At 42.8% G+C, this 25,384-nt stretch overlaps 1 protein-coding gene across 1 annotated transcript in view; it reads left to right on the top strand.

Annotated features, from left to right (window-relative positions):
• The window catches only part of GLIS1 (GLIS family zinc finger 1), a 170,842-nt gene that overhangs the window by 130,095 nt on the left and 15,363 nt on the right, over window positions 1-25,384 (top strand). Inside the window, exons 7-10 of the mRNA XM_040361052.1 lie at window positions 1,767-1,851; window positions 10,982-11,114; window positions 13,930-13,948; window positions 14,267-14,403. Of these exons, the coding sequence (XP_040216986.1) occupies window positions 1,767-1,851; window positions 10,982-11,114; window positions 13,930-13,948; window positions 14,267-14,403 (374 nt within the window). The remainder of the gene's footprint in view (window positions 1-1,766; window positions 1,852-10,981; window positions 11,115-13,929; window positions 13,949-14,266; window positions 14,404-25,384) is intronic.

Below are 25,384 nucleotides of genomic sequence, written 5' to 3'. Positions count from 1 at the left end.
GCACTTACCTAGAAATTTTCGGCTGTGTAACTTAAAGCGGTGGTTCCCCCTTAAAAACAACTTTTTTTTATTCCACTGCCCCCCCCACATTCCATCACGATTAAGGCACATATTTTTTTTTTCCTGCTGTACATACCTTAGTACAGCATATTCACCCGTGCATCCGGGTTGCAAATCCCGCGGGAGTGGGCGTTCCTCACATGCTGTTGATTGACGTTTTGCCCAAAAACGAGCTCTCCCCCCGCCGCGTAAGCCGCGTCACGGTTGGCGAAAGGAGCCGAACGGCGATGCGCATGCGCAGTATAGCGCCGACTCGCCGTTCGGCTCCTTTCGCCAACCGTGACGCGGCTTACGCGACGGGGAGAGAGCTCGTTTTTGGGCGAAACATCAATCAACATCATGTGAGGAACGCCCACTCCCGCGGGACTCGCAACCCGGATGCACGGGTGAATATGCTGTAGTAAGGTATGTACAGCAGGAAAAAAAAAATATGTGCCTTAATCGTGATGGAATGTGGGGGGGCAGTGGAATAAAAAAAAGTTGTTTTTAAGGGGGAACAACCACTTTAAATTCTGCCGGCGCAAGGCGTTCCTCTTCAAATGGGGGCGATTCCCATTTAAATTAGGCGCGCTCCCGCGCCGGCCGTACTGCGCATGCTCGTGATGTCATTTTCCCCAACGTGCATAGAGCGAAATTACGTTACGCCAAGCTTTGTGGATCGCGCCGGGTCAATAAAGTTGTGTCGGAAAAAAAAAAAAAGATACGGCGGGAAAACAAAAATTTAAAACAAAAAAAAAAACGCGTCGCTGGACAGAAGGGTCTGCTTTTACAAGGTGTAAACAGTTTACACTTTGTAAAAGCAGCCCTAATTTTACCATTGCAAACTAAAACTTACGGAGAAAAAACGAAGCTGAAAAGCTTTGTGGATCTCCGTAAGTGCTAATTTGCATACCCGAGGCGGCATTTCAACGCGAAATGCCCCCAGCGGCGGATGCGGTACTGCATCCTAAGATCCGGCAGTGTAAGTCCCTTACACATGTCGGATCTTCTGTCTATCTCTTGGAAACTGATTCTGTGGATCAGTTCCAAAGATAGAAACAGGGATACAACGGCGTATCAGTAGATACGCCGGCGTATCCCTTTTGAGGATCTGGCCCAATGTCCCCAAGTTGATTGATCAATTAACTTGGGTACAACCAGATTGCCAGAATTTTTTGGGGGAAATGTATAAGGAACAAAACCAAACAAGGGAGGAAATTATTTATAGATATTTTGTGCAATATGGAATTTGTCTTAATAAAGAAAAAGTGATTATATAAAAAAAAGACATCCCCAAAAATACTTGCAGCTGTAATTGCAGTGAAAGGTGGTTCTACAAAGTATGGACTCGGGGGGACGGAATACACATGCACGCTACACTTTTCATATATTTATAAAAAAAATTGAGAACCATTTATCATTTTCCTTCCACGTCACAATTATGTGCCACTTTGTGTTGGTCTATCACATAAAACCCCAATAAAATACATTAACATTTATTTTATTTTTTTTATAATTCCTTTATTGACCAAAGAAAGTTACATGTAACAGTCAAAGAAACCAAACATTAACATTTTTGATTGTAACATGACAAAATGTGTAAAATGTCAAGGGGTATGAATACTTTTTCATGGCTCTGTACTTTAGGTAATGATTGGGCCAAATTTAGAATGTTGCGTGTCACTAGCTATCACTCTTGGTACTCACTGTGTACAGTTTTCCTACAGGCACAACACATTCTGGATGGCAAGTGGGCAAAAACCATCACCCAAGAAATTCTGAATGGTGCTCGGCCACGTGACATGGTGGCAGGTATGTTCAAATTCTACTAACCCAGATCACATGATGTTTCAGAGCTCTGATGATCATCAACTATGCAGCGATTTCCATTGGGTTATAATCACAAACAGATGGAAAAGCATTTGTTGTGTAGCCATTAATCATAATTGTAAAATGTATTTTTTTTTTTATGAAAATTCTTTTAACCCGGTACTGCTGAAGAGTTAGCAGTGATGTTTGCTCATTTATAGTAGGGACATATTTAACTGGGATAGTAAGGGTTATAGACCAGCTCAAAACACTTATTCTCTTTATTTATTTCAAAGAAACCACAATATTAATGTGCGGAGAGCCGCCTCCGGCTTTTCATTACTTGAATGTTTCTTGCAGCAGAAAGCTTAACTCTGCTGAACTGTTCAGAGAAAGTAGCTGGGATGTCAACTGCTGTACACTGTTTATTTTTATTCTCTTTATTTATTTAGAACCCCCTGTTCTGTACGTAGAAGAGCATTTTAGAAAATTAAATAAAAAGAAAATAACTAAATTTAAAAATAAAAATATATTTATGTAGGACATTAAAGCGGGGGTTCACCCCAAATTTTTTTTTTAACATTACATTCAGCCGAGTTGTCAGAATGACAATCGGCTGTTTTTTTTTATTTTATCCCCGTACATACGATATTTTCACCGCCGCTTCCGGGTATGTCTTCTGCGGGACTGGGCGTTCCTAACTGATTGACAGGCTTTCGACCGTCGCATACAGCGCGTCACGAGTTGCCGAAAGAAGCTGCACTGCGAGTCGGTTCTATACGGCGCGGCGACGTTCGGCTTCTTTCGGCAACTCGTGACGCGCAGTATGCGACAGTCGGAAGCCTGTCAATCAATTAGGAACGCCCAGTCCCGCAGAAGACATACCCGGAAGCGGCTGTGAAAATACGGTATGTACGGGGATAAAATAAAAAAAACAGCCGATTGTTATTCTGACAACTCGGCTGAATGTAATGTTAAACATTTTTTTTTGGGTGAACCCCCGCTTTAAGCATTTTAGAATTAAAAAAAATAAATAAATAATAATTTTAATTTTATTTTTTTTAAATAACAAACATGTCATACTTACCTGCTCTGTGCAAGGGTTTTGCACAAACTTTTGGCTTTGGTTATACTTTAATGATTCTGCCAAAAATCCACGGAGCTTGTAACCTCCTGTGGTGCATTGTGGCTCTGCTTCAGTGATACAGTCCTGGCCAGTTCTACTCTACGAACTACGGAACCCCTCGACCCATGTTATGGACAAAAGGAAAAGGAATGTGTGCTGTGGTCCTAACATACTTGTTGTCAACAGGTGACATTGCTGTTCCTCCATAGGTGCAGAACCATGAGTAAGCTTGTTAAACTAAGACAGAAATTGTTTTACTAGCAGGATCATCAGGTGAAAATAAAGGCAACAAGCCTAAAAAAGGAAATGGGGATCTCCGGGCCCCTGGGGACCTCCGGACCTCTAAAAAAAAAAAATTGGCCCTTTAATAAAAAATAAAATAAAAATATATTAAAAATAAAAATAAATAAATAATAAATAAAAAAGGGGGTTGCCATCTGGGCCCCTGGGGACCTCTGGGTCCCTTACAGGTGTACTGCCTGTACCCCCCTGATGGCGGCCCTGCATATGTAAATAAGGGCGGCATTCATATGTATATCATGCCCCTCTGCAGTGAAGAGATTATGTGCTGTAACCTCTAACAACCAATCAGTGAGCAGTATTACTGGACCGTAATCTCTAGAAACCAATCAACAAGCATAAATCATGTGCTGTAACCCCTAGCAACTAATCAGTGAGCCGTAATGTGTGCTGTGACCTCTATCAACCAATCGCAATCACTGCATGATCTGATACAGTAAACTGATTTTAAGTCTAGCTGATTTTTATTGTGTGTCACAGAGCAGGTGGAGAGCGAAATTGCATTTTTTTTACCCAGGGTCCAATCAACATTAAAGACGGCCCTGAATATAGTCCATGTTATCTTTAGGTTTGGATACACTTTAATCTGAGAACTTCAGGATTGACTAGAACCTTGTTATAAGCTCCATAATTTAAGCTGACGCGGTATATTGAACGACTGGAATTCTAGCATGAACACAGTTGATCCCCAGAATGTTTAGATTTTTTGGTACATAGATACATATTTATAAAAACCCAGAAATCCAGGTGCTTAGCCATGCTGAATTCGCTCACATTTGGTGACATCATTCACGTAATAAACAACGCAAAAAAAGTAGATGATGATTGTTCAACCCTGGTAAAGTTTAAAACAAAGCAGCATAGTCTGTGACGCATGCCTAGTAAATCTTCCTAATTAGCTCAGGATGCAGAAGGTTAGGATATAATTCTACTCCATTCCCTTTAATGATTTTTACTGAAAATGTCCAGAGGGAAAAGGCTCATGACTAGTGGGATAAGCAAATTTTTTTTTTTTTTTTCATTTTGGGTACAGCAAGAAAGGGTTATAACCCCTGTTTAAAAAAAATAAGTTTTGCCTTTAGTTTTACTTTAACCACTTGCCGACCAGCGCACGACTATATATACGTCGGGCCGTCGGCACAATGACTCGGCTGGGCATATGCGCGTACAGGTACGTCCCCTTTGACGCGGCATTCTGGGCGTGCCCACTGCGAGCTCCGTGAGTGTGATGTCAACCGGGAGTCCCGCGACTGTCTCATGGTGAGGAAGAATGGGGAAATGCTGATGTAAACAAGCATTTCCCCCTTCTGCCTAGTGACAAGGACACTGATCACAGCTCCCTGTAATTGGGAGTAGCGATCAGTGTCATGTCATACGTAGCCCATCCCCCCTACAGTTAGAACACATCCCTAGGACACACTTAACCCCTTTAACTACTGGTTAACCCCTTCACTGACAGTGTAATTTACACAGCATTTTTATAGCACTGATCACTTGTATAAATGACAATGGTTCCAAAATGGCGTCAAAAGTGTCCGATGTGTCCGCCATAATGTCGCAGTCACGATAAAAATCGCTGATCGCCGCCATAAGTAGTAGAAAAAAATGGCAAAAAACAATCCCCTATTTTGTAGACGCTATAACTATTGCGCAAACCAATCAATAAACGCTTATTGCGATTTTTTTGATCAAAAATATGTAGAAGAATACATATCGGCCTAAAATGAGGAAAAGAAATGTTTTTCTATATATTTTTGGGGGATATTTATTATAGCAAAAAAATATTGCTTTTTTTTTCAAAAAACTTTTTCAAAATTTCTTTTGGGTTTATAGCGCAAAAAATAGAAACCGCAGAGGGGATCAAATACCACCAAAATAAATCTCTATTTGTGGGGAAAAAAGGACGTCCATTTTGTTTGGGAGCCACGTCACACGACCGCGCAATTTTCAGTTAAAGCGATGCAGTGCAGAATCGCAAAAAGTGCTCTGGTCTTTGGGCAGTCAAATGGTCCGGCGCTGAAGTGGTTAATGTAGAACTATAAGCAAATTTTTTTTTTTCATTTTGGATACAGCAAGAAAGGGTTAAAACCCCTGTTAAATTATTATTCTGTGTCCCGTTGCGTAGATTTCTGTCCCATAGCCAAACAGGAAGTGAGAGGAAATCCCTGCAAATTAAGGGACTTTCTTGGGGACCCCCAGATCACCCAAACTATTGTCCCCATTGGAAGATTTCCTCTTACATTTCTGGGAACACAAAGAACTTACGCCTGCTCATCTATTGATACGCCGCGTAAGTTCTACGATGCCCCATTATATCTTTGTTTTGTATCCACAAAACAAGATACGACTGAATGTGGGCTCGATCCGACTGACGTACGCCTTAGTACGCCGTCGATCTTAGGTGCATATTTACGCTGGCTGCTAGGTGGCGCTTCCGTTGATTTCCACGTAGAGTATGCAAATTAGCTAGATACGCCGATCCTCAAACGTACGTCCGCCCGGTGCATTTTTTTACGTTGTATACGTAAGGCTTTTTTTGGCGTAACGTTACCCCTGGGTCTATGAGGCGTACGCAATGTTAAGTATGGACGTCGGGACAGCGTCAAATTTTCCGTTGTTTACGTCGTTTGCGTAAAACGTTTGCGAATAGGGCTTTGCATAAATTACGTTCACGTCGAAAGAATTGACTATTTGCGACGTGATTTCGAGCATGCGCACTGGGATACCCCCACGGACGGCGCATGCGCCGTAAAAAAAAAAAAAACGTCATTTACGTGGGGTCAAGATGAATTAACATAAAACACGCCCACATCTTAGTTATTTTAATTGCGCGCCTTTACGCCAACACATTTACACTACGCCGCCGTAACTTATGGCGCAAATTCTTTCTGGATACGGAAACTACGCTCTAAGTTACGGCGGCGTAGTGTATCTGAGATACGATACGCCTGCCTAAAGATAGGCAGATCTTTGTGGATCTGGCCCCTTGTATTTAGTTACCGAACATTGAACAGTATTCTAAAGGCCTGTTCACAAGGAAAAAGTGTGATGACAGGTTGTTGTCGGAAAATCCGACCGTTTGTACACTCCATCGAACAATTGTTTTCGGATTTTCCGCCAACAAATGTTGGATAGCAGGCCTTAAAATCTTCCGACCATAAATGTGTGTTGTCGGATTATCCGATTGTGTGTACAGAAGTCATTTGGAAAAAAATCCAAAGTACAAACACGCATGCTTAGAAGCAATGCTAACCATAACACAACATTAGCAGAAGTTGTCCAAAGGGTGGTGCTAAAGAGCTGAAAAACCATGTACTTTCATGTTTGTTGGCCGACAATTCTTTGCCGTTTGTATGCAAGACAAGTTCATGGCCAACGCCCTTCGTACAAAAGTCCTACGGTATGTGGGCAGAAAATCCAATCGTGTGTATGAGGCTTAAGTTGTTGGAAAGAAGACAATTGCATAACAAAATGCAAAAAAAAAGCAGAATCACTATTTTTAGTATACACTGGGAATTCTGGGATTCAGGCTGGGTTCACACCTAATATGTGTATGCCTGGCTACTTTCATAGCAGGTGTTATTGTAAATTTAGAAGGGGGTCAGAGAGTTAATTGGCTCTGACCATGTTAATTTAGCCAAATTTCATAGGCTTCTGTTCCAGCCCTGGCTGTGCTGTGTGCCTATCCTCTTGTCTGGGGACTTCAGTCCCCCCAGAGGGTAGTGTGGATACTTCTCCTCGGCAGCCAACCAGGAGGGTTGATCGCCTCGCTATGCATGCTGGGGAGGGGTATTTAGGGGGCAGACGCCATTGGTTCCCGTCATCGCCTCACACCTTCCACCTGGGCAGTCGTCCCACCACCCCCGTGTGTGGCCCTCCTGTTCGGGGTGTGTGTGAGGCCCCGTACACACGGCCGAGGAACTCGACGTGCTTGGCACGTCGAGTTCCTCGTCGAGTTTTGGGATGAAGCCGCCGAGGAGCTCGGCGGGCCGCCTTCTCCCATAGAACAACGAGAAAATAGAGAACATGTTCTCTATTTTCTCGTCGAGTTCCTCGGCGGCTCCATCGAGCCAAAACTGTACAGACGACAGAGTTTCTCGGCAGAATCCGGGTTTTGACCGAGTTTCTCGGTGAATTCTGCCGAGAAACTCTGCCGTGTGTACGGGGCCTAAGTGTTGCCGTGTTCCTGGCTCCAGGACCACGTTGGTTTGGAGCGTCAATCTACCTCGTAGGCTCAGTAAGCAGACTGAGTCTACAGATTTACATGTGGTCCTGTGCTGTCCGTCCAAAGTGGAGGAAGCCGGGCGATGGAGAACCTGTCTAAAGGACACCGAGCACAAGGCTGGTGTCGCAGGAGGGGCCTATCTGCTCATCGAAGGATACTTCGTACCTGAGAGGCTGGACGATGGTCGCCTATCAGTTCCTGATGTAACTGAAGCTATTTGAAGGAGATCCGGGTGCTGAATTCAGTTGAGAGGGATTTTGGACCGAGATTGTCTCCACTTTTAGGAGGGTCTGTGGCAGAGACTTTAACCTAAAGTTCAGAGTGACACTCTGCTAGCCTGGTAAGAGAGGCCTATCCAGATGCACTATACCCACTCTGGCTAGAGTGGTGAAGAAGTTGGAAGCAGGACTGTTTCCGCACCAGTTAACCCTGAATCCGCCATTTCCATTTCTTCTATCCCTTCACCTACTTCTACTTTTATCATTTTTACCCGGCTGGGTAATAAAAGCACAGAAAAGACATGGACATTGACTTTATTACAGCTCTCATCCAGTACCCTAGATGGCGAGAAGACATGCCACCCAAAAATAAAACAGCAGCTCCTTCGGGGGTAGTGCTACATATGGATGCGGCTCACAGCAGGGGTCCGGTGCGTCCCTGTTCTCCATTTCAGGACCCCTGTACAATGCCCTCCGTGGCCGCCCCGGAGATGTGTGAACCGGCTCTATTGAGAGCCGGGCATGCAAAATGGATGCAGAGACACCCACATCCAATTCGCATAAGTGTAAACCCAGCCTGAAAAAGAACTAGAATAAAGGATGAAGAGTTATATACATCTAAACAATTTCCATGTCTAAACACATCTGAACACTAGTAACGCAGAGTTTTTATAACATTTCTTCCGGCAGGATCTGGCGTTTAGTTCAGTAAATTCCATACACCCAAGTGAATGAGCTCTTACAGCTGAGCTCCAGGGAAAGTAAAATTCCACCCTTGTAGAGGAGCTGCCTCTGAACTGCAAGAGTTAAAAGCTCATTTATATCTTGGAGACCAAAAAAAGCTTTACTTACCGAATCCTCCCCTCCTGCTGGCTCCCTCCACACTGCTAGACCAGTCCTTGCATTCTCTTCTCCCCTACGCTGCAGCGGTGGCAGGTCCTCTGACGTCATCAAGTACCAGGGATGGACTGGCCATTGGGACTACAGGGAGTTTCCCGGTGGGCCGATGGCTCAGTGGGCCGGCTTCAGTGACAGCAGACTGCTGCCCCCCTCCATTCCTCTGTCTCTCCTTCCCCGCAGCGCTCACCTGGGGGGAACAAAGAAGCAGAGGGAGGAGCAGGAGGGGACAGACAGCTGACTCAACAGCTATGGCCTGGGAGTTTCTCACTTCTGCCTAATCTTGTCCCATAAGGGGGGCACCGAACTGATTCTTTGCCCCGGGTAATATGTCTAGCTTCCCCACTGGTACTGCCTATAAGAGTACCAGTACCAGCCATTCTACTCTAATAAAGTAGAACGGCTAATGGCTAGTGAAGGGGGAGAGGGGGTGCGGGTGGCTGGGGGGGGTGCGGGAGTAGTCCGGCCTCCATGGGAGAGACCTGTCAAAGTGGGCCAGTCTGGATGAAGTCCAGGGCCAAATTTCTGTCCCAGTCCAGCCCTGTCAAGTACCATGCAGAGCTCCTAGCCCTGCATTGGATGTCCACCACCGGAGTGTAGGGTAGTAGAAGAGTGCGCTGGTTTCTAGAGGAGCGTAGGATCAGGTAAGTAAAACGACTTCTCCTGGTCCCATAGACCTAAACAAGCGTGTAACCCTTTTAGTGCAGGGACAGCCCCACTGCCTGGGAGCATTTTTACAATTCCTTTGAGATAAGCTTCAGCTTACACTGATTAGAATCTTTATTTCATCCGTTTCATTGTAATTCCCCAAATTCTTTGAACTCAGCTAAAAATAACTGTTAATAGGGTTTTTTTTCTTGGTATGTTAGCTTTGTGAACTGAGCCTATCGTATGCTAATCTATGCTCTACTGTAAGGACTTTGGTGATCATCCCGGTTAGGAGCCAATTTGATGATGTAAGCAAATATTTTTCACCTCAAGAAGTTATTACGAATATTTGGGTTTCTATCATTTTCTCCTGTCCATGGAATCCCATATTGCCTTTGCTTCTTTAATAGACGAGTGCCTCGCTAGTAGAGAGAACATGGTGGTGCCATGTGTGTATAGACAAGACAGGTTTTTTTTTGGTTTTTTTTGACTGGTGTTAGTTATGTGTATATTTATATTGAATGTAGTGCAATTGTGTCAATAAATATTTCTGTGATTTTTTTTACATGGTGTTTATACTAGTTCTTTCTTACTTAGTTATAACTCCAAGAGCTTGTGCTTTGAAGACCAAGGCAGCCAAAGCAGCTCCTAGTTTTGTATCCTGACTTATTAAGCTGTTTTTTTTTTCTTTTTTAAAAAACCTTCTACTGACAACCATCTAAAAATACCAATTGCAATTCCAGAGAGCAGAATGATAACCCCATCATTGTGATGCTACTTCTTTACTATCCAATCACAGGCCGGGACAGGTCCATCACCAAGCTGCATTGTGTTAACTACAGTGGAAAAAAATTAGGTTGGGGATTTGACTATATACCCTGGCAGCAGTGAGTGAATCTTAAAGTGGTTGTAAAGTCACTAATCACAAACCCTGGAATCCCCTCTGTTACAGCAAGATATACTGTGCAGTGTATGTGTTTTTTTAACAATTACCTTATTTTGTGTGGTCACGTGACCTCCCGGCGCTTTCCTTCCCTGATCTGAGGACTGCAGTGGAACTGGCTGAGATTCCCCTCTGACGTCAGCAGGGAGGAGAGTGGTGGGAGGTCACGTGAGCGCACAGCGGTGCTCTAAAATAAGGTATTTTGCTGCATTATTTTTTTAAAACAGACACTGCACAGTATATCCTGCTGAAACAGAGGGAATTCCAGGATTTGAAATTAATAATTTTAAAGCCACAGCGGAATAGCGACCGGAGGGGAGGGGAGGGGCGGAGAGGAGATGGCTTGCACACACAGACTCCCCAACTGACAGGCAGGAGGGAGAGGGAGAGACTGTGAGATGACAGGGGCATGTAAACTGACCATGGTATCATGGATCTGCAGCCACGATTACAGTGGTCAGCACACTAAGTTGGACACACCGGCAAGATCAACCAGGTATTTTACAGCATAGAATGGGATGCACTGCACAAGCACTATGCTGTATATCCTGCTTTAAAGATACAGGTTTTTTATTTTTATTTTTTTAAGAGTACGACCATTTTAACAGTGACAGAACAGAATTACTGCGTGAAGCATTTAAAACAGTGACACAGTTGAACTGTGCATTCTTCTGATTTCTGGTAGCTCTGTTTAAGAAAATGAAAGGTCCATGTTATCATACTACAAAACGAATGCAATAGCCATGTGCTAATAAAATGCTTTTCCCTGTTTCCAGGTCTGTATAACGTGTCTTCCAATAATCACAACATAGTGAGCCCAGGAATAATAACTCCAGTTTCGTTGCGATGTCCTGATATAGAGGTCCCTTCTAGCTGCCTGATGTCAGTCACAGAAAGAGCCCTAGAGAGGTAGGTATGCAAAGCCTAACTGCCATTTAATTCTGCTGTCAGTTTGTCTTTCCAAAACAGGCCGATTTAAAAAAACAAAGCCACCCACAAGTTATTAAAGGGGTTGTAAAGGTTCGTTTTTTTTTTAAATAGGTTCCTTTAAGCTAGTGCATTGTTGGTTCACTTACCCTTTCCTTCGATTTCCCTTCTAAATTATTATTTTTTGTCTGAATTTCTCACTTCCTGTTCCTCCTCAGTAAGCTTGCCTACATCACCCGAGCCGTTCTGGCTGGGGGTTAGTTAGCATGCTCACCCCCTCCCTTAGGACTACATCTCTGCGGGCAGACGCTGTGTTCACAGGGATGTTGTCCCAAGGAAGGGGGTGAGCAGGGGAAGGGAAATCGAAGGAAAAAGTTAGTGAACCAACAATGCATTAGCTTAAAGGAACCTAATTAGAAAATAAAAAACGAACGTTTATAACCCCTTTAAGGATCGTTTTTCGAATGTTTCTGCACTTGCGCTCCCAGAAGTTTTGGCTCTCAAAAATACATTTGGAGCCTGATTTATTAAATATTTCAAGGTGAAGTTCTGTGAATAAGGTTGGTACTCAACTTTTGGCAACACCCATCTTTAAAACAAGTAATTTCCATGTTATCCTTGTTGTGGCAAGGTTTGGAAGATTGTGATGATGCGTAAAAACCTTTATATAGTATGAGATATGTATATATGTATAGGTGAAACATGATTTTTTAAATTTAGAATAGAGTAGGAAACCCCTATCAGGTTATTTTTTTTGTCCTATTTGCTGTGTTGTATTTGTGAGATTTCACTTTTATTCATGTCCCAGAGAAGCACTTACGTGGTTGGCTCCAAAACAGATGTCCCTTTTGGGGGATTTAAACTGGATATACACAATTATTTTTTTCTCATTTTAGTATCCGCTGTTTGATTTTTTTTAACCATAATGGGGTCAAATCGACATTTGTTTTTGACCACAGTGAAGAGAGAATTCAGAAAGAATTCAAAAAGACAGGATGGAAATTTTTGTCTCAAATTATCATATTTCTAACAGTGTTCAGTGCTGTGAAAAAGTATTTTCTCCTTTCTGATATTTTTATTTTTTATTATCTTGCATATTTGTCACACTTAAATGATTTGGATCATTAGACTAATTTTAATATTACACAAAGATAACCTGAGAAAATCCAAAACGCAGTTTTTAAATGATGATTTAATTTATTAAAGGAAAACGCCTGCCTGGCCCTTTTTGAAAAAGTAACTGCCCCCTAAACCTAATAACTGCTTGTGCCTCCCTTGGCGGCAACAACTGCAATCAAGCAATTGCGATAACTGGCAAAAAGTCTTTCACATTGCTGTAGAGGAATTTTGGCCCACTCTTCTTTGCAGAATTGTTTTAATTCAGCCACATTGGAGGGTTTTCGAGCATGAATGGCCCATTTAAGGTTACAGCATCTCAATAGGATTTAGGTTCTGACTTTGGCTAGGTCACTCCAAAACCTTCATATTGTTTTTTTGAGCTATTTAGAGGTGGACTTGCCGATGTGTTTTGGATTATTGTCCTGCTACACAACCCAAGTGAGCTTGAGGTCACAAACTGATGGCCGGACATTCTCCTTCAGGATTTTGTGGCAGAATGCAAAATTCATGATTCCATCAATCATGGCAAGTCTTCCAAATCTTGAAGCTGAAAAGCAGCCCCAGACCATCACACTACCACCACCAAGTTTGACTGTTGGTATGATGTTCTAACTCTTCCACCCTCCATCCAAAATTAAAACCAAATTTTTGCCTGTACATACACTTTAAAGTCCAACATAGGTACAACCCCAATTACAAAAAAGTTATTTTCATGTTGATTTTACACAGCATTCCAACTTTTTTGGAAGTGGGGTTGTAGTATCTGCTCGTATCAATGTCCAGGAGGGGTGCTCCGCTGCCATTCTGGACTTTTGGCTGGGATGGCTGGCTGTATAGTATCCCTGTAAATATGACAGATCCTGAGGGATCTCTCCCATGGGAAGAAATCTGACTGTGCAGCCATGTGGGTCGGTAGTATTTTCCTAGAATGGGGGACTCCGAGGGGCCTAGAGCCTCCTGATTCAACCTGTGCAACCTTGTCTGGCTGAGAGCTGGGAAGGTAGAGGACCTGTGGTGTCGAGCACCCTCTTGGAATAACATCACAGAGGTGGCGGTGTAACACTATAGGTTTACGAGCCAACTGTGTGGCTTTTCTGCACAACGCATCATGGGCTAGGCCTTTTGGCTGGGATCAGGGCAATTTTTGTTACCAGGCCACAAGGCCTAGCCAAAGTATTTTATTTTGGCACTTATTTTTATTTTTCCCTCACTATCTGTCACTGCACTTTTTTGGGGTAACCTTATCACTCAGGATTGTGGGGTGTCAGTCTGTGGGCCTATCCTGATGTCTCGGAGAAGAATGTGTGGCCATTAGATTCCTATCTCCTCTGTCTTGGGGGGGTCACTTTTCGGGACTCCCACCCAGTACTCGGTTGGCTTTGGCTGATCATGAGAAGCAGGGTCTGGTGGGCCATTTGGCGTCTTGGACCTGAGTTTGGCTGACCCCTGTTGTGAGTCTTGCATCCCGGGTGGTCATGGAGGGGTCCTTCCCTCTTCAGGAAGAAACCATTTTACACATCCTAATGCACTTGTGTGTGTTCCCATGCACTTTTTTGGTTCACTTTGAATATTTTGTTTTTGTGCATTGCAGGATCAAAAGATACACATTACAGCGCTCCCTCCCCCATGATGCCCCCTTATGTATTTTATGCTTTTTGTTTATACGCACCTTGTTCAGATGTCTTCAGGATGGTCATGTGACACACTTTCTGCACATCTTCTCCGGCAGTGGGTGGTTGTAAATGTGCATCTTCTCTGCAGCATTACAATGTGATTGCAGGATATTGTGGTAATTTCCCCTCAGGGGCTGGATCTATGATAATCTGTACTCACAGTATATCCTCAGTCTTTGAGAAATTATGATGGATGACAGACAATGCTGAGTGCTATTAAACCCAGAAAACTGACAACAGTGAATAGGAATTACTGAGAGAGACAGCGCTGGAGAGGATGTGAGTATTACAGTCAAAGCTTTTTTAATGTACTAATTGCTTTTTTTTATATATATAAAAAAGGGACCTTTTTTTAACGTGTCTTCCAATAATCACAACATAGTGAGCCCAGGAATAATAACTCCAGTTTCGTTGCGATGTCCTGATATAGAGGTCCCTTCTAGCTGCCTGATGTCAGTCACAGAAAGAGCTCTAGAGAGGTAGGTATGCAAAGCCTAACTGCCATTTAATTCTGCTGTCAGTTTGTCTTTCCAAAACAGGCCGATTTAAAAAAACAAAGCCACCCACAAGTTATTAAAGGGGTTGTAAAGGTTCGTTTTTTTTTAAAAAAGGTTCCTTTAAGCTAGTGCATTGTTGGTTCACTTACCCTTTCCTTCGATTTCACTTCTAAATTATTATTTTTTGTCTGAATTTCTCACTTCCTGTTCCTCCTCAGTAAGCTTGCCTACATCACCCAAGCCGTTCTGGCTGGGGGTTAGTTAGCATGCTCACCCCCTCCCTTAGGACTACATCCCTGCGGGCAGACGCTGTGTTCACAGGGATGTTGTCCCAAGGAAGGGGGTGAGCAGGGGAAGGGAAATCGAAGGAAAAAGTTAGTGAACCAACAATGCATTAGCTTAAAGGAACCTAATTAGAAAATAAAAAACGAACGTTTATAACCCCTTTAAGGATCGTTTTTCGAATGTTTCTGCACTTGCGCTCCCAGAAGTTTTGGCTCTCAAAAATACATTTGGAGCCTGATTTATTAAATATTTCAAGGTGAAGTTCTGTGAATAAGGTTGGTACTCAACTTTTGGCAACACCCATCTTTAAAACAAGTAATTTCCATGTTATCCTTGTTGTGGCAAGGTTTGGAAGATTGTGATGATGCGTAAAAACCTTTATATAGTATGAGATATGTATATATGTATAGGTGAAACATGATTTTTTAAATTTAGAATAGAGTAGGAAACCCCTATCAGGTTATTTTTTTTGTCCTATTTGCTGTGTTGTATTTGTGAGATTTCACTTTTATTCATGTCCCAGAGAAGCACTTACGTGGTTGGCTCCAAAACAGATGTCCCTTTTGGGGGATTTAAACTGGATATACACAATTATTTTTTTCTCATTTTAGTATCCGCTGTTTGATTTTTTTTAACCATAATGGGGTCAAATCGACATTTGTTTTTGACCACAGTGAAGAGAGAATTCAGAAAGAATTCAAAAAGACAGGATGGAAATTTTTGTCTCAAATTATCATATTTCTAACAGTGTTCAGTGCTGTGAAAAAGTATTTTCTCCTTTCTGATATTTTTATTTTTTATTATCTTGCATATTTGTCACACTTAAATGATTTGGATCATTAGACTAATTTTAATATTACACAAAGATAACCTGAGAAAATCCAAAACGCAGTTTTTAAATGATGATTTAATTTATTAAAGGAAAACGCCTGCCTGGCCCTTTTTGAAAAAGTAACTGCCCCCTAAACCTAATAACTGCTTGTGCCTCCCTTGGCGGCAACAACTCCAATCAAGCAATTGCGATAACTGGCAAAAAGTCTTTCACATTGCTGTAGAGGAATTTTGGCCCACTCTTCTTTGCAGAATTGTTTTAATTCAGCCACATTGGAGGGTTTTCGAGCATGAATGGCCCATTTAAGGTTACAGCATCTCAATAGGATTTAGGTTCTGACTTTGGCTAGGTCACTCCAAAACCTTCATATTGTTTTTTTGAGCTATTTAGAGGTGGACTTGCCGATGTGTTTTGGATTATTGTCCTGCTACACAACCCAAGTGAGCTTGAGGTCACAAACTGATGGCCGGACATTCTCCTTCAGGATTTTGTGGCAGAATGCAAAATTCATGATTCCATCAATCATGGCAAGTCTTCCAAATCTTGAAGCTGAAAAGCAGCCCCAGACCATCACACTACCACCACCAAGTTTGACTGTTGGTATGATGTTCTAACTCTTCCACCCTCCATCCAAAATTAAAACCAAATTTTTGCCTGTACATACACTTTAAAGTCCAACATAGGTACAACCCCAATTACAAAAAAGTTATTTTCATGTTGATTTTACACAGCATTCCAACTTTTTTGGAAGTGGGGTTGTAGTATCTGCTCGTATCAATGTCCAGGAGGGGTGCTCCGCTGCCATTCTGGACTTTTGGCTGGGATGGCTGGCTGTATAGTATCCCTGTAAATATGACAGATCCTGAGGGATCTCTCCCATGGGAAGAAATCTGACTGTGCAGCCATGTGGGTCGGTAGTATTTTCCTAGAATGGGGGACTCCGAGGGGCCTAGAGCCTCCTGATTCAACCTGTGCAACCTTGTCTGGCTGAGAGCTGGGAAGGTAGAGGACCTGTGGTGTCGAGCACCCTCTTGGAATAACATCACAGAGGTGGCGGTGTAACACTATAGGTTTACGAGCCAACTGTGTGGCTTTTCTGCACAACGCATCATGGGCTAGGCCTTTTGGCTGGGATCAGGGCAATTTTTGTTACCAGGCCACAAGGCCTAGCCAAAGTATTTTATTTTGGCACTTATTTTTATTTTTCCCTCACTATCTGTCACTGCACTTTTTTGGGGTAACCTTATCACTCAGGATTGTGGGGTGTCAGTCTGTGGGCCTATCCTGATGTCTCGGAGAAGAATGTGTGGCCATTAGATTCCTATCTCCTCTGTCTTGGGGGGGTCACTTTTCGGGACAGCCTCCCACCCAGTACTCGGTTGGCTTTGGCTGATCATGAGAAGCAGGGTCTGGTGGGCCATTTGGCGTCTTGGACCTGAGTTTGGCTGACCCCTGTTGTGAGTCTTGCATCCCGGGTGGTCATGGAGGGGTCCTTCCCTCTTCAGGAAGAAACCATTTTACACATCCTAATGCACTTGTGTGTGTTCCCATGCACTTTTTTGGTTCACTTTGAATATTTTGTTTTTGTGCATTGCAGGATCAAAAGATACACATTACAGCGCTCCCTCCCCCATGATGCCCCCTTATGTATTTTATGCTTTTTGTTTATACGCACCTTGTTCAGATGTCTTCAGGATGGTCATGTGACACACTTTCTGCACATCTTCTCCGGCAGTGGGTGGTTGTAAATGTGCATCTTCTCTGCAGCATTACAATGTGATTGCAGGATATTGTGGTAATTTCCCCTCAGGGGCTGGATCTATGATAATCTGTACTCACAGTATATCCTCAGTCTTTGAGAAATTATGATGGATGACAGACAATGCTGAGTGCTATTAAACCCAGAAAACTGACAACAGTGAATAGGAATTACTGAGAGAGACAGCGCTGGAGAGGATGTGAGTATTACAGTCAAAGCTTTTTTAATGTACTAATTGCTTTTTTTTATATATATAAAAAAGGGACCTTTTTTTTTACCTAGCTTTGGGCTTTAAAGCGGATGTGCCACTAAAAAAAATAATTAAAAGCCAGCAGCTACAAATACTGCAGCTGCTGACTTTTAATATAAGGACACTTACCTGTCCTGGAGTCCAGCGCCGTCCGCAGCAGATGACGAGCGATCTCTCGTCACCCTGCTGCTCCCCCCTCCATCCACGGTGAGGGAACCAGGAAGTGAAGCGCTCCGGCTTCACTGCCCGGTTCCCTACGATTGGCTCCCGCTGTGTGCTGGGAGCCGAGTGTTCCCAGCATACAACGGGGGACGGACGGGATGCCAGGAAAAAAAACGTCATTTGCCCGTATCGTGTGGCCGGAAGTGGGTGCAAATACCTGTCTGTAGACAGGTATCTGCACCCCCTCCCCCCTGAAAGGTGTCAAATGTGACACCGGAGGGGGGGAGGGTGCCGATCAGCGCGACTTCACTTTAGGGTGGAGATCCGCTTTAAGGACAAGACATGGATCATTTTTACAAGTATATACATATATATTTTTATAATCATACTCTGCTCTGGCCTCACTTTTGTAATGTTCACTCCTGTACAAGTGATCAGAGAGTAAAGCTGGCTAGTGAAGTTTCACTTATAGCAGACCCCATTCCCCTAAGGCAAGCAGGCCTACTGGTACTTGGTTGCCCCAACATGCATGATGCTATACTCTCTGGCCGGGTATTTTAAGAGATTGAGTAAGGATAAAAAAATAGTACGTGTGGTTCAGAATGATACACAAATCCACATAGGATGGTGGAACATGTGCCTCAGCTGAAGAGTAATTAGAGGGACATGGCAAGAGGTTAGTTCAAGCAGAGGTGTGGTCAGTATGCAGGCAAGGGGTCATTCCATGCAGCTGGCAGAGATGTGGTTAGTAAGCAGGCAAGGAGTCAGTCCAGGCAGCAAGCAGACATGTGGTTAGTAAACAGGCAAGGATTGATGGAGGCAGCAGGGAAGAACCAAGATCAGTACACGGGCAACGGGTCAGATGACAGGCAAGTGCAGAATTCAGGTACAGTAATGGCTGCCAGTGAGGCACATAGTTAAACCTTTCCCAAGCATTGGGTACAGTGCCAGTGAGGTTCAAATCAGGTGCCAGCAGACTCAGGGCCAGCAGACTGCATTGCCAAGAAACTGGATGCCAAGATCGCTGCGACTAATTGGTAGCTAGGATGAGGTGTCCAGGCCATGGGGTGTTGAGTGGTGCAATGGCTGAATCGTAAGCAGGTCGATCAGTGTGAGACCGAACAAGGTAAGTCTTTACAGGTTTACACTTGACTGCTATTTTTTATTTTTATTTCTAATATAAAATAATCAAAAGTATATAAGTCCTCAATGTGGAACAGAATGTTTTAGTAATTACAAGTTTGGACTTCAGTGAAATTAATTTGGCCTCTTATGAAGTTATCCTACTTAATTCTGGACTCTTTCATTCTGAGTTCACCGTTCCTGATTTAAAGGGTAAGCTGTGTATTGTAGACCATGCCAAAAACAGCAGCGGACTCCCTTTTCCCAGAGATCTGGACATTTAAATATTTTACTGAAATTATCTTGTAATTTACTTGCAAATGCCGAGGCAGGATGTGACCGCATCAGGACGCTGTTTACTCTGGGGGTGGGAGGCAAAGGCCCAGAGTTGTAAAGAGCCGTCAGTCTGTCAGGCCTCAAGTCGTAATGATTGAAGACCATGAGTTAGATACAGAAACCTGTACGGCCATCCCTATCCCATCATTAATGTTTGTGAAGTCTGCACAACTCAGGAAACCTGCAGTCTAAGCACTAACAGTTGCTCTTAAAGCCCTCTTTTATGGAGATCCTTAAGATTCTGTTCAGGGGTTTGAAATAAATAATTTATGACCTACTAAATTAATCGTTAAGTTGCTAAGAACCTCGTAAAGAGCTGCCAGTTCATACATTAATTTAACTCAAAGGTTTTTACAGTAGCCGTTGTCTGTAAGTTGGATGATTCACTGCAATTTTGTTTTCTGCTGCTACAAAATAATTTTTGTACACAGAATTTGTAATGGTCAAAAATAATGAAGTGAATGAATATGGCCTTTTAATAAGATGTAACTATAAAAATAAGAGTCATAAATATTAAAATGTTTAAATATATTTGACATTACTTAGCAGGTAAATAAATCTCACAATGGTGCAAAATAATGATTAAACACAACTGTGTCTACAAAACTAGAATTGCAAACACAAACTTATAGGTAGAAGTAGCATACACTGACTTCATATGTACATGCAAAGTATGCTGAACGACAGGTATATATACAGTCCTGATCAAAAGTTTAAGACCACTTAAAAAAGGGAAAAAAATCATATTTTACATTGTTGCATCTTAACAAGGTTCCAAGTAGAGCTTCAACATGCCAGTTTGTGAGGCTCCGCAGGAATTGCACCCTGGAGTTGGATTATCTGGCCCAGTCGCAGGAATTATCTAATCGATTTGTGTCTAAAGGTTACTCTCGCCCCTTGATTATGCAAGAAATGGAAAAAGTTAGGCTGTTAGAGAGGAGTGTTATTGTAGCTGACAAACCACCCATTACTGATAAGGAGCCATCTAACTTCAAAATGGTGCTTGACTATAACATTCAGTATAAGAAATTTGAAAAAATAGTGGCCAAACACTGGCCCATCTTGAAGGGCGATGTTGTTTTGGGTCCGGCCCTTCCGGATCGGCCACAATTCATCTATAGAAAAGCCCCCTCTCTGAGGGATAGTCTAGCCCCTGGTGTAATTGACCCGCCAGTTGTTGCACAGCCAAAACTTTTTGACTTCCTATCTGGATTTTATGCTTGCGGTCGCTGTGCGACCTGCAAGCATGTCAAACAGCATATTAAGAAACGGAAGTCTTTCTGTTCCAATGTGACCCAGTTAGAGTATCCCATCAAGCAATTAATTACGTGCGATACTATCGGCGTAGTTTATATGCTTGAGTGTGAGTGCGGCTTGCAGTATGTGGGTCGCACGTCACGGGCATTGCATGTGAGAGTGGGGGAACATATCAGCAATATCAAAAGGGGTATTAGGAGTCACAGTGTATCTAAACACTTTAGGCAGTGTCACCAGAGGAATCCCAAAGGGTTAAAATTCTGGGGCATTGAAAAAGTTACAAAACATTGGCGAGGGGGACATTACATCCGCCAATTGAGTCGGCGTGAGTCTTATTGGATATATGAGACTAAAGTATCCTCGCCAGCTGGTTTAAATGTAGAGTTTGACCTTAATTGTTTTATTTCCAATAGATAATCCCCCCTTTCTTATGTATCTGTATATTTTTAAATATTTTTAAATATTTTTAATTATATTTTGTATATATTATATTTTATATATATATATATATATATATATTTTAATATTTTTATTTTTAATATTCTTAACATTTATGTCCAGTATCTATCTGTTACACGTAGTGTTCCTTTTCGAGACCTTAATGGGTTAATATATAAGGATTTACATATGTGTTTTTGATGTATTTTATGTAATTTGGGTGTGCGATCGTGGCTGACGTCATTTATATTTTTTATGTAAGATTTCTTTTTAAAGGGGTTTTTTTTGCCTTTGAGGATTTCTATCCTTATTGCATATATATAACTTTTGGTATTTAGGAGTCTGCCCTTTGATAGTATTCCGATCGAATGTGTTTCCTTTTTCCCATTATGATCGAATCTGTCACTTTTTTCCATCATGGTGCAGTTTGTGCCTTCCTTTGCTGACAGTCTTTGTTGTCTAATTAGGATTGATGGGAGGGCTTGATTACTAGTGGGTGTGTCATGGCAGCCACAGGCTTCTTATACCTAGACAGCGGGACGTTTGCATGCTGCCTTCTTTCACCCCACGCTGATGAAGTCCCGCTCATAGGGACGTAACGTCGTACGAGGGGAAGGGGCCACATGTGACGTCAACCGCGATCGCCGACCTAGACTGAAACCCATGCTCTTATGGATGTTTTATGCTGTTTCGCTGCACTCCTTTGAGAGTGCTTATACAGTGAGTGTATTCGTTTTTTATTCTTAAATAAATGTATTTTGGCTTCAGAGAGCACTAGATTTCCTCTCCTTTGTTTTTTATGCCCTGATTGCCATGTCCTGATCCTGAGTCTGACTGATATCGTGGTTCTACTGCTGCATTGCTTGCTGTCCTCTGAGAACAGGTGTTTCTCTGATTATGCTTTGTGACCTATTGCAGGTCGAAGTTGTAAGGTGAGAGGCCATTCCTGCTATTTGGTGGAGGTTCCTTCTGGATATCACCCTTTGGATTTTTGCACTATTATATTCCGATTTGGATCATCTTTTTGCACTTGAGCACTTTATATGGACTTTATTATATAATTTTTAATTATATATCATATATCATATGTTTTAACTTTCTGTATGTATAGTTTAAAATTGTTTGTTTTGCGCTGCACTATTATTATTTTACTTCAACATGCAACAAGAAGAAATGAGAGTGAGACAAAACATTTTTTGTAGAGAAGGGTTAAAAACCCATTCCTGTCCTGGGGGCCCCTTTCACACCAGCAGTCTGTCTGGCCCGTGATTATAAGGATCATAACAGACAACAATACATCCCTATGGGTGGGTGAATGCAAGAGGACTTGTCTCCGCCTATATAAACCGACCTCCGGGTCTGTTCAGGTCTGTTGGACTGAACAGAAAATGTTTGTGTTCAAGTCTGCTTTATGGACCAGACCAGAGATGAACAAGTCCACTTATATCCACTCATCCATAGGGATTACATGAGTCAGTTTTCTCCATGGATGAAAAATCAGAACAGACACAGATGTCATAGGTGACCCATCACCTGCTGAGATGGAATCGACACCACCCACGTGAAAGGTGTCTAAGAAGAAATCTCCCTAAAGTGAGGTAAATTATTTTCCTATACATTTATCACCAGAACAGCTGTCCCCTTTGAAAGGCTTACCTTCATCTCTTATTCTGGTGACAACTTCAACATTTTGTATTTCCCCTCAGTTTTGGTCTTGTGAACGTGAACATAAAATAAAAATATACAGTAGAGGGACAATAACAATGAGTGCCCCTTTGATTGCTCTGCCAGGTGAGATGGCAGCTTGGGTGCTTTAGTTTTATATAGGAATGTGTTAGGCCTCGTACACACGACCCAGAATCTCATCGTAAAAGAAACATTGTTTTCCTCAACGAGTTTCTTGTCAGGCTTTTCGAGAATCTTGTCAAGCTTTCTTTGCGTACACACTGTCAAGACAAAATCTTGACGTTCTCAAACGCGGTGACGTACAACACGTACAACGACTCTATAAAGTGGAAGTTCGATTCCACTGGCGCCACCCTTGGGGCTGCTTTTGCTAATCTCTTGTTACCGCGTGTTAGTAAAAGTTTGGTAAGAGACGATTCGTGCTTTTCAGTCTGTTACAGCGTGATGAATGTGCTATCTCCATTACGAACGCTACTTTTACCGAAGGTGCGCTCCCATCTCATACTTTATTCTGAGCATGCGCTGGTTTCTAAGCATACACACGAACGTGTTTCTCGTCTTAAACCAGCCCGACGAGAAACACGACGAGGAAATTGAGACTCCCAACGAGAAAAAAGAGAACTTGTTCTCTTTTTTTCTCGTCGAGATCCATGACAGTGTTCTCGACGAAAAACATACACACAACCGTTTTCCTCGGCAAAAAAGCTCTGCCAGCATTTTTCTTGATGGATTTTGTCGAGGAAAACGGTCGTGTGTACGAGGCCTGAGGCATGGGAATGTATTAGGCATGTGTCATTCACACAGAGTGATGAAAAGCGGGTCCCATGTAGGGCCGTGTTTTGCCAGCATGGGTGTGCACGGGTGTTGCCTGCATCCCTGTGTTGGCATACCATTGTTGTCTATGGGGATACCTGGCTCCACGGACACAGCCACTGTGTCCCAATATGACATCTATGTGGGTGTAAATATATATCTCTGAAAGCACCCAGGGTAAGTTTGGAGACTCGCACCCGCACTCACACAAATGTTATATTGGGACACAGAGGATGTGTCCATGCGGCCAGGTGTCCCAGTAGACAAATATGGCATGCATGTCGCTGCCCTGTGTGAACGAGGCCTTACTGGCCATCAGTAATATTATACTGTATATGAATGAATGGCTGTCTGCCGCCCATAGCACCCCCTAAGCCACGGCCTGTGTTGACTATGCAGAAATTCTGCTCTGGCTACTAAAAATATTTTTAGTGACTGACAAAATTGCCAGAGTAAGTACTAAAGCACCAATCTGGCTTTGCCTTAACACTGGGGAAATGTTTTAGACCGTTGAGAAGACAAAACAAAGACACATACAGCAGTTAAAATAATGGCTATATATTGGGAAAAACTTGGTATTACACAACACGATTTTATTGGACAGCAGTGAAAAAAATAAAACTCAGCAACAGTTTCTCATTATGCAAAAAAGAAGTCTGCCAATGGAATTCCAATGGAATTCTCTTTAAAGAGACTACGGTTTCATCACAATTCTGTCCATGAACATAATATTCATAATATATGAACATAAATGTGTAAATATAGTTGGAAATATCTCTTTTACTTCTTTTACCAAGAGCAACAATGGAATGATTAACAAATTATTCTTGTCTTGGGAAACGTAAAGGGTCGAGATAATCTTAGTTCCATAATTATCTTCGTAGAAAAACAGAATTGCCCAAAATCTGAGCTGTGTATTGCAGGCTTTATTGCACTGCTGTGGTTGTCCTTGATAGAGGAGGCAACTACCTTCACAACAGTGTTAATTTCGTAGACTAAAACATTTTTGTCAGCAGCATATTTCCAGTGATGAAAACTAAATGAAAATTATCCCACATTTTCATCAATTGTCAAAATGAATACAATTTTCCTTACCCATTCACGATTACCCACGTGAATGCCTGGTTTTCTTGGAGCTCTGCCTGTAAAGCCTTTGAGTGTTTACCCTCCCAGCAAGCAAGGTAGAGACCGTAGCATGCTTAGTGGTGTGGCATGCATGGCCACCAGAGCACTGTGTGCATTACAGGCCACCTCAGACAGTCGACTGTCCAGAGAACTGTGCAGCATTTACAGGCCTTCCCACCGTCCAGAGCACTGTGTGCATTACAAGCCTCCTCAGACCGTTCAGAGCACTGTGTGCAATGCATTTCAGGCCTCCTCCTCAGACCATCCAGAGCACTGTGTGCATTAGAGGCCTGCTTAGACCATTCAGAGCACTGTGTAACATTTACAGGCCTCCTCAATCCTTCCAGAGCACTGTGCATTATGCCTTGTTTCCACTGAGCGGAGCGGTTCGGGTCGGTTTAGTTTGGAAAGGTTAGAATGATCCGGTCTATTCTGGTGAGCGTTTCTACTGCAAGTCCGACCGTCAGGGGCCATACAGGGTTTCGAAAAAATGCCTAGCATGTCCACCAATCAGTGGAATGTGTTGTCGCTCCGCCCTAACCGAACCGTTCCATTTTCTATGGCCCAACATCTGAAGCAGGACCCAGAATGGTGTGGTACAGTTCGGTTTTTTGGCACACTTTCATAATGGAAACACCCAAAATAGCGCACCGTCCCGAACAGTATCGAACTGATTCGCTCAGTGGAAACAAGGCATTACAGGCCTCCCCAGACCACTGTCCAGAGCACTGTGCAGTACAGGCCTCCTCTGACTGTCCAGAGCACTGTGTGCATTACAGGCCTCCTCAGACCATCCTGAGCACTGTGCAGCATTTACAGGCCTCCTCAGACCATCCAGAGCACTGTGCAGCATTTACAGGCCTCCTCAGACCATCCATAGCACTATGCATTACAGGCA

The sequence above is a fragment of the Rana temporaria genome, chromosome 7 (genome assembly GCF_905171775.1).
Source record: "Rana temporaria chromosome 7, aRanTem1.1, whole genome shotgun sequence".
In the NCBI taxonomy this organism is placed as follows: Eukaryota; Metazoa; Chordata; class Amphibia; order Anura; family Ranidae; genus Rana; species Rana temporaria.
This window is presented reverse-complemented; position numbering and strand designations above follow the sequence as displayed.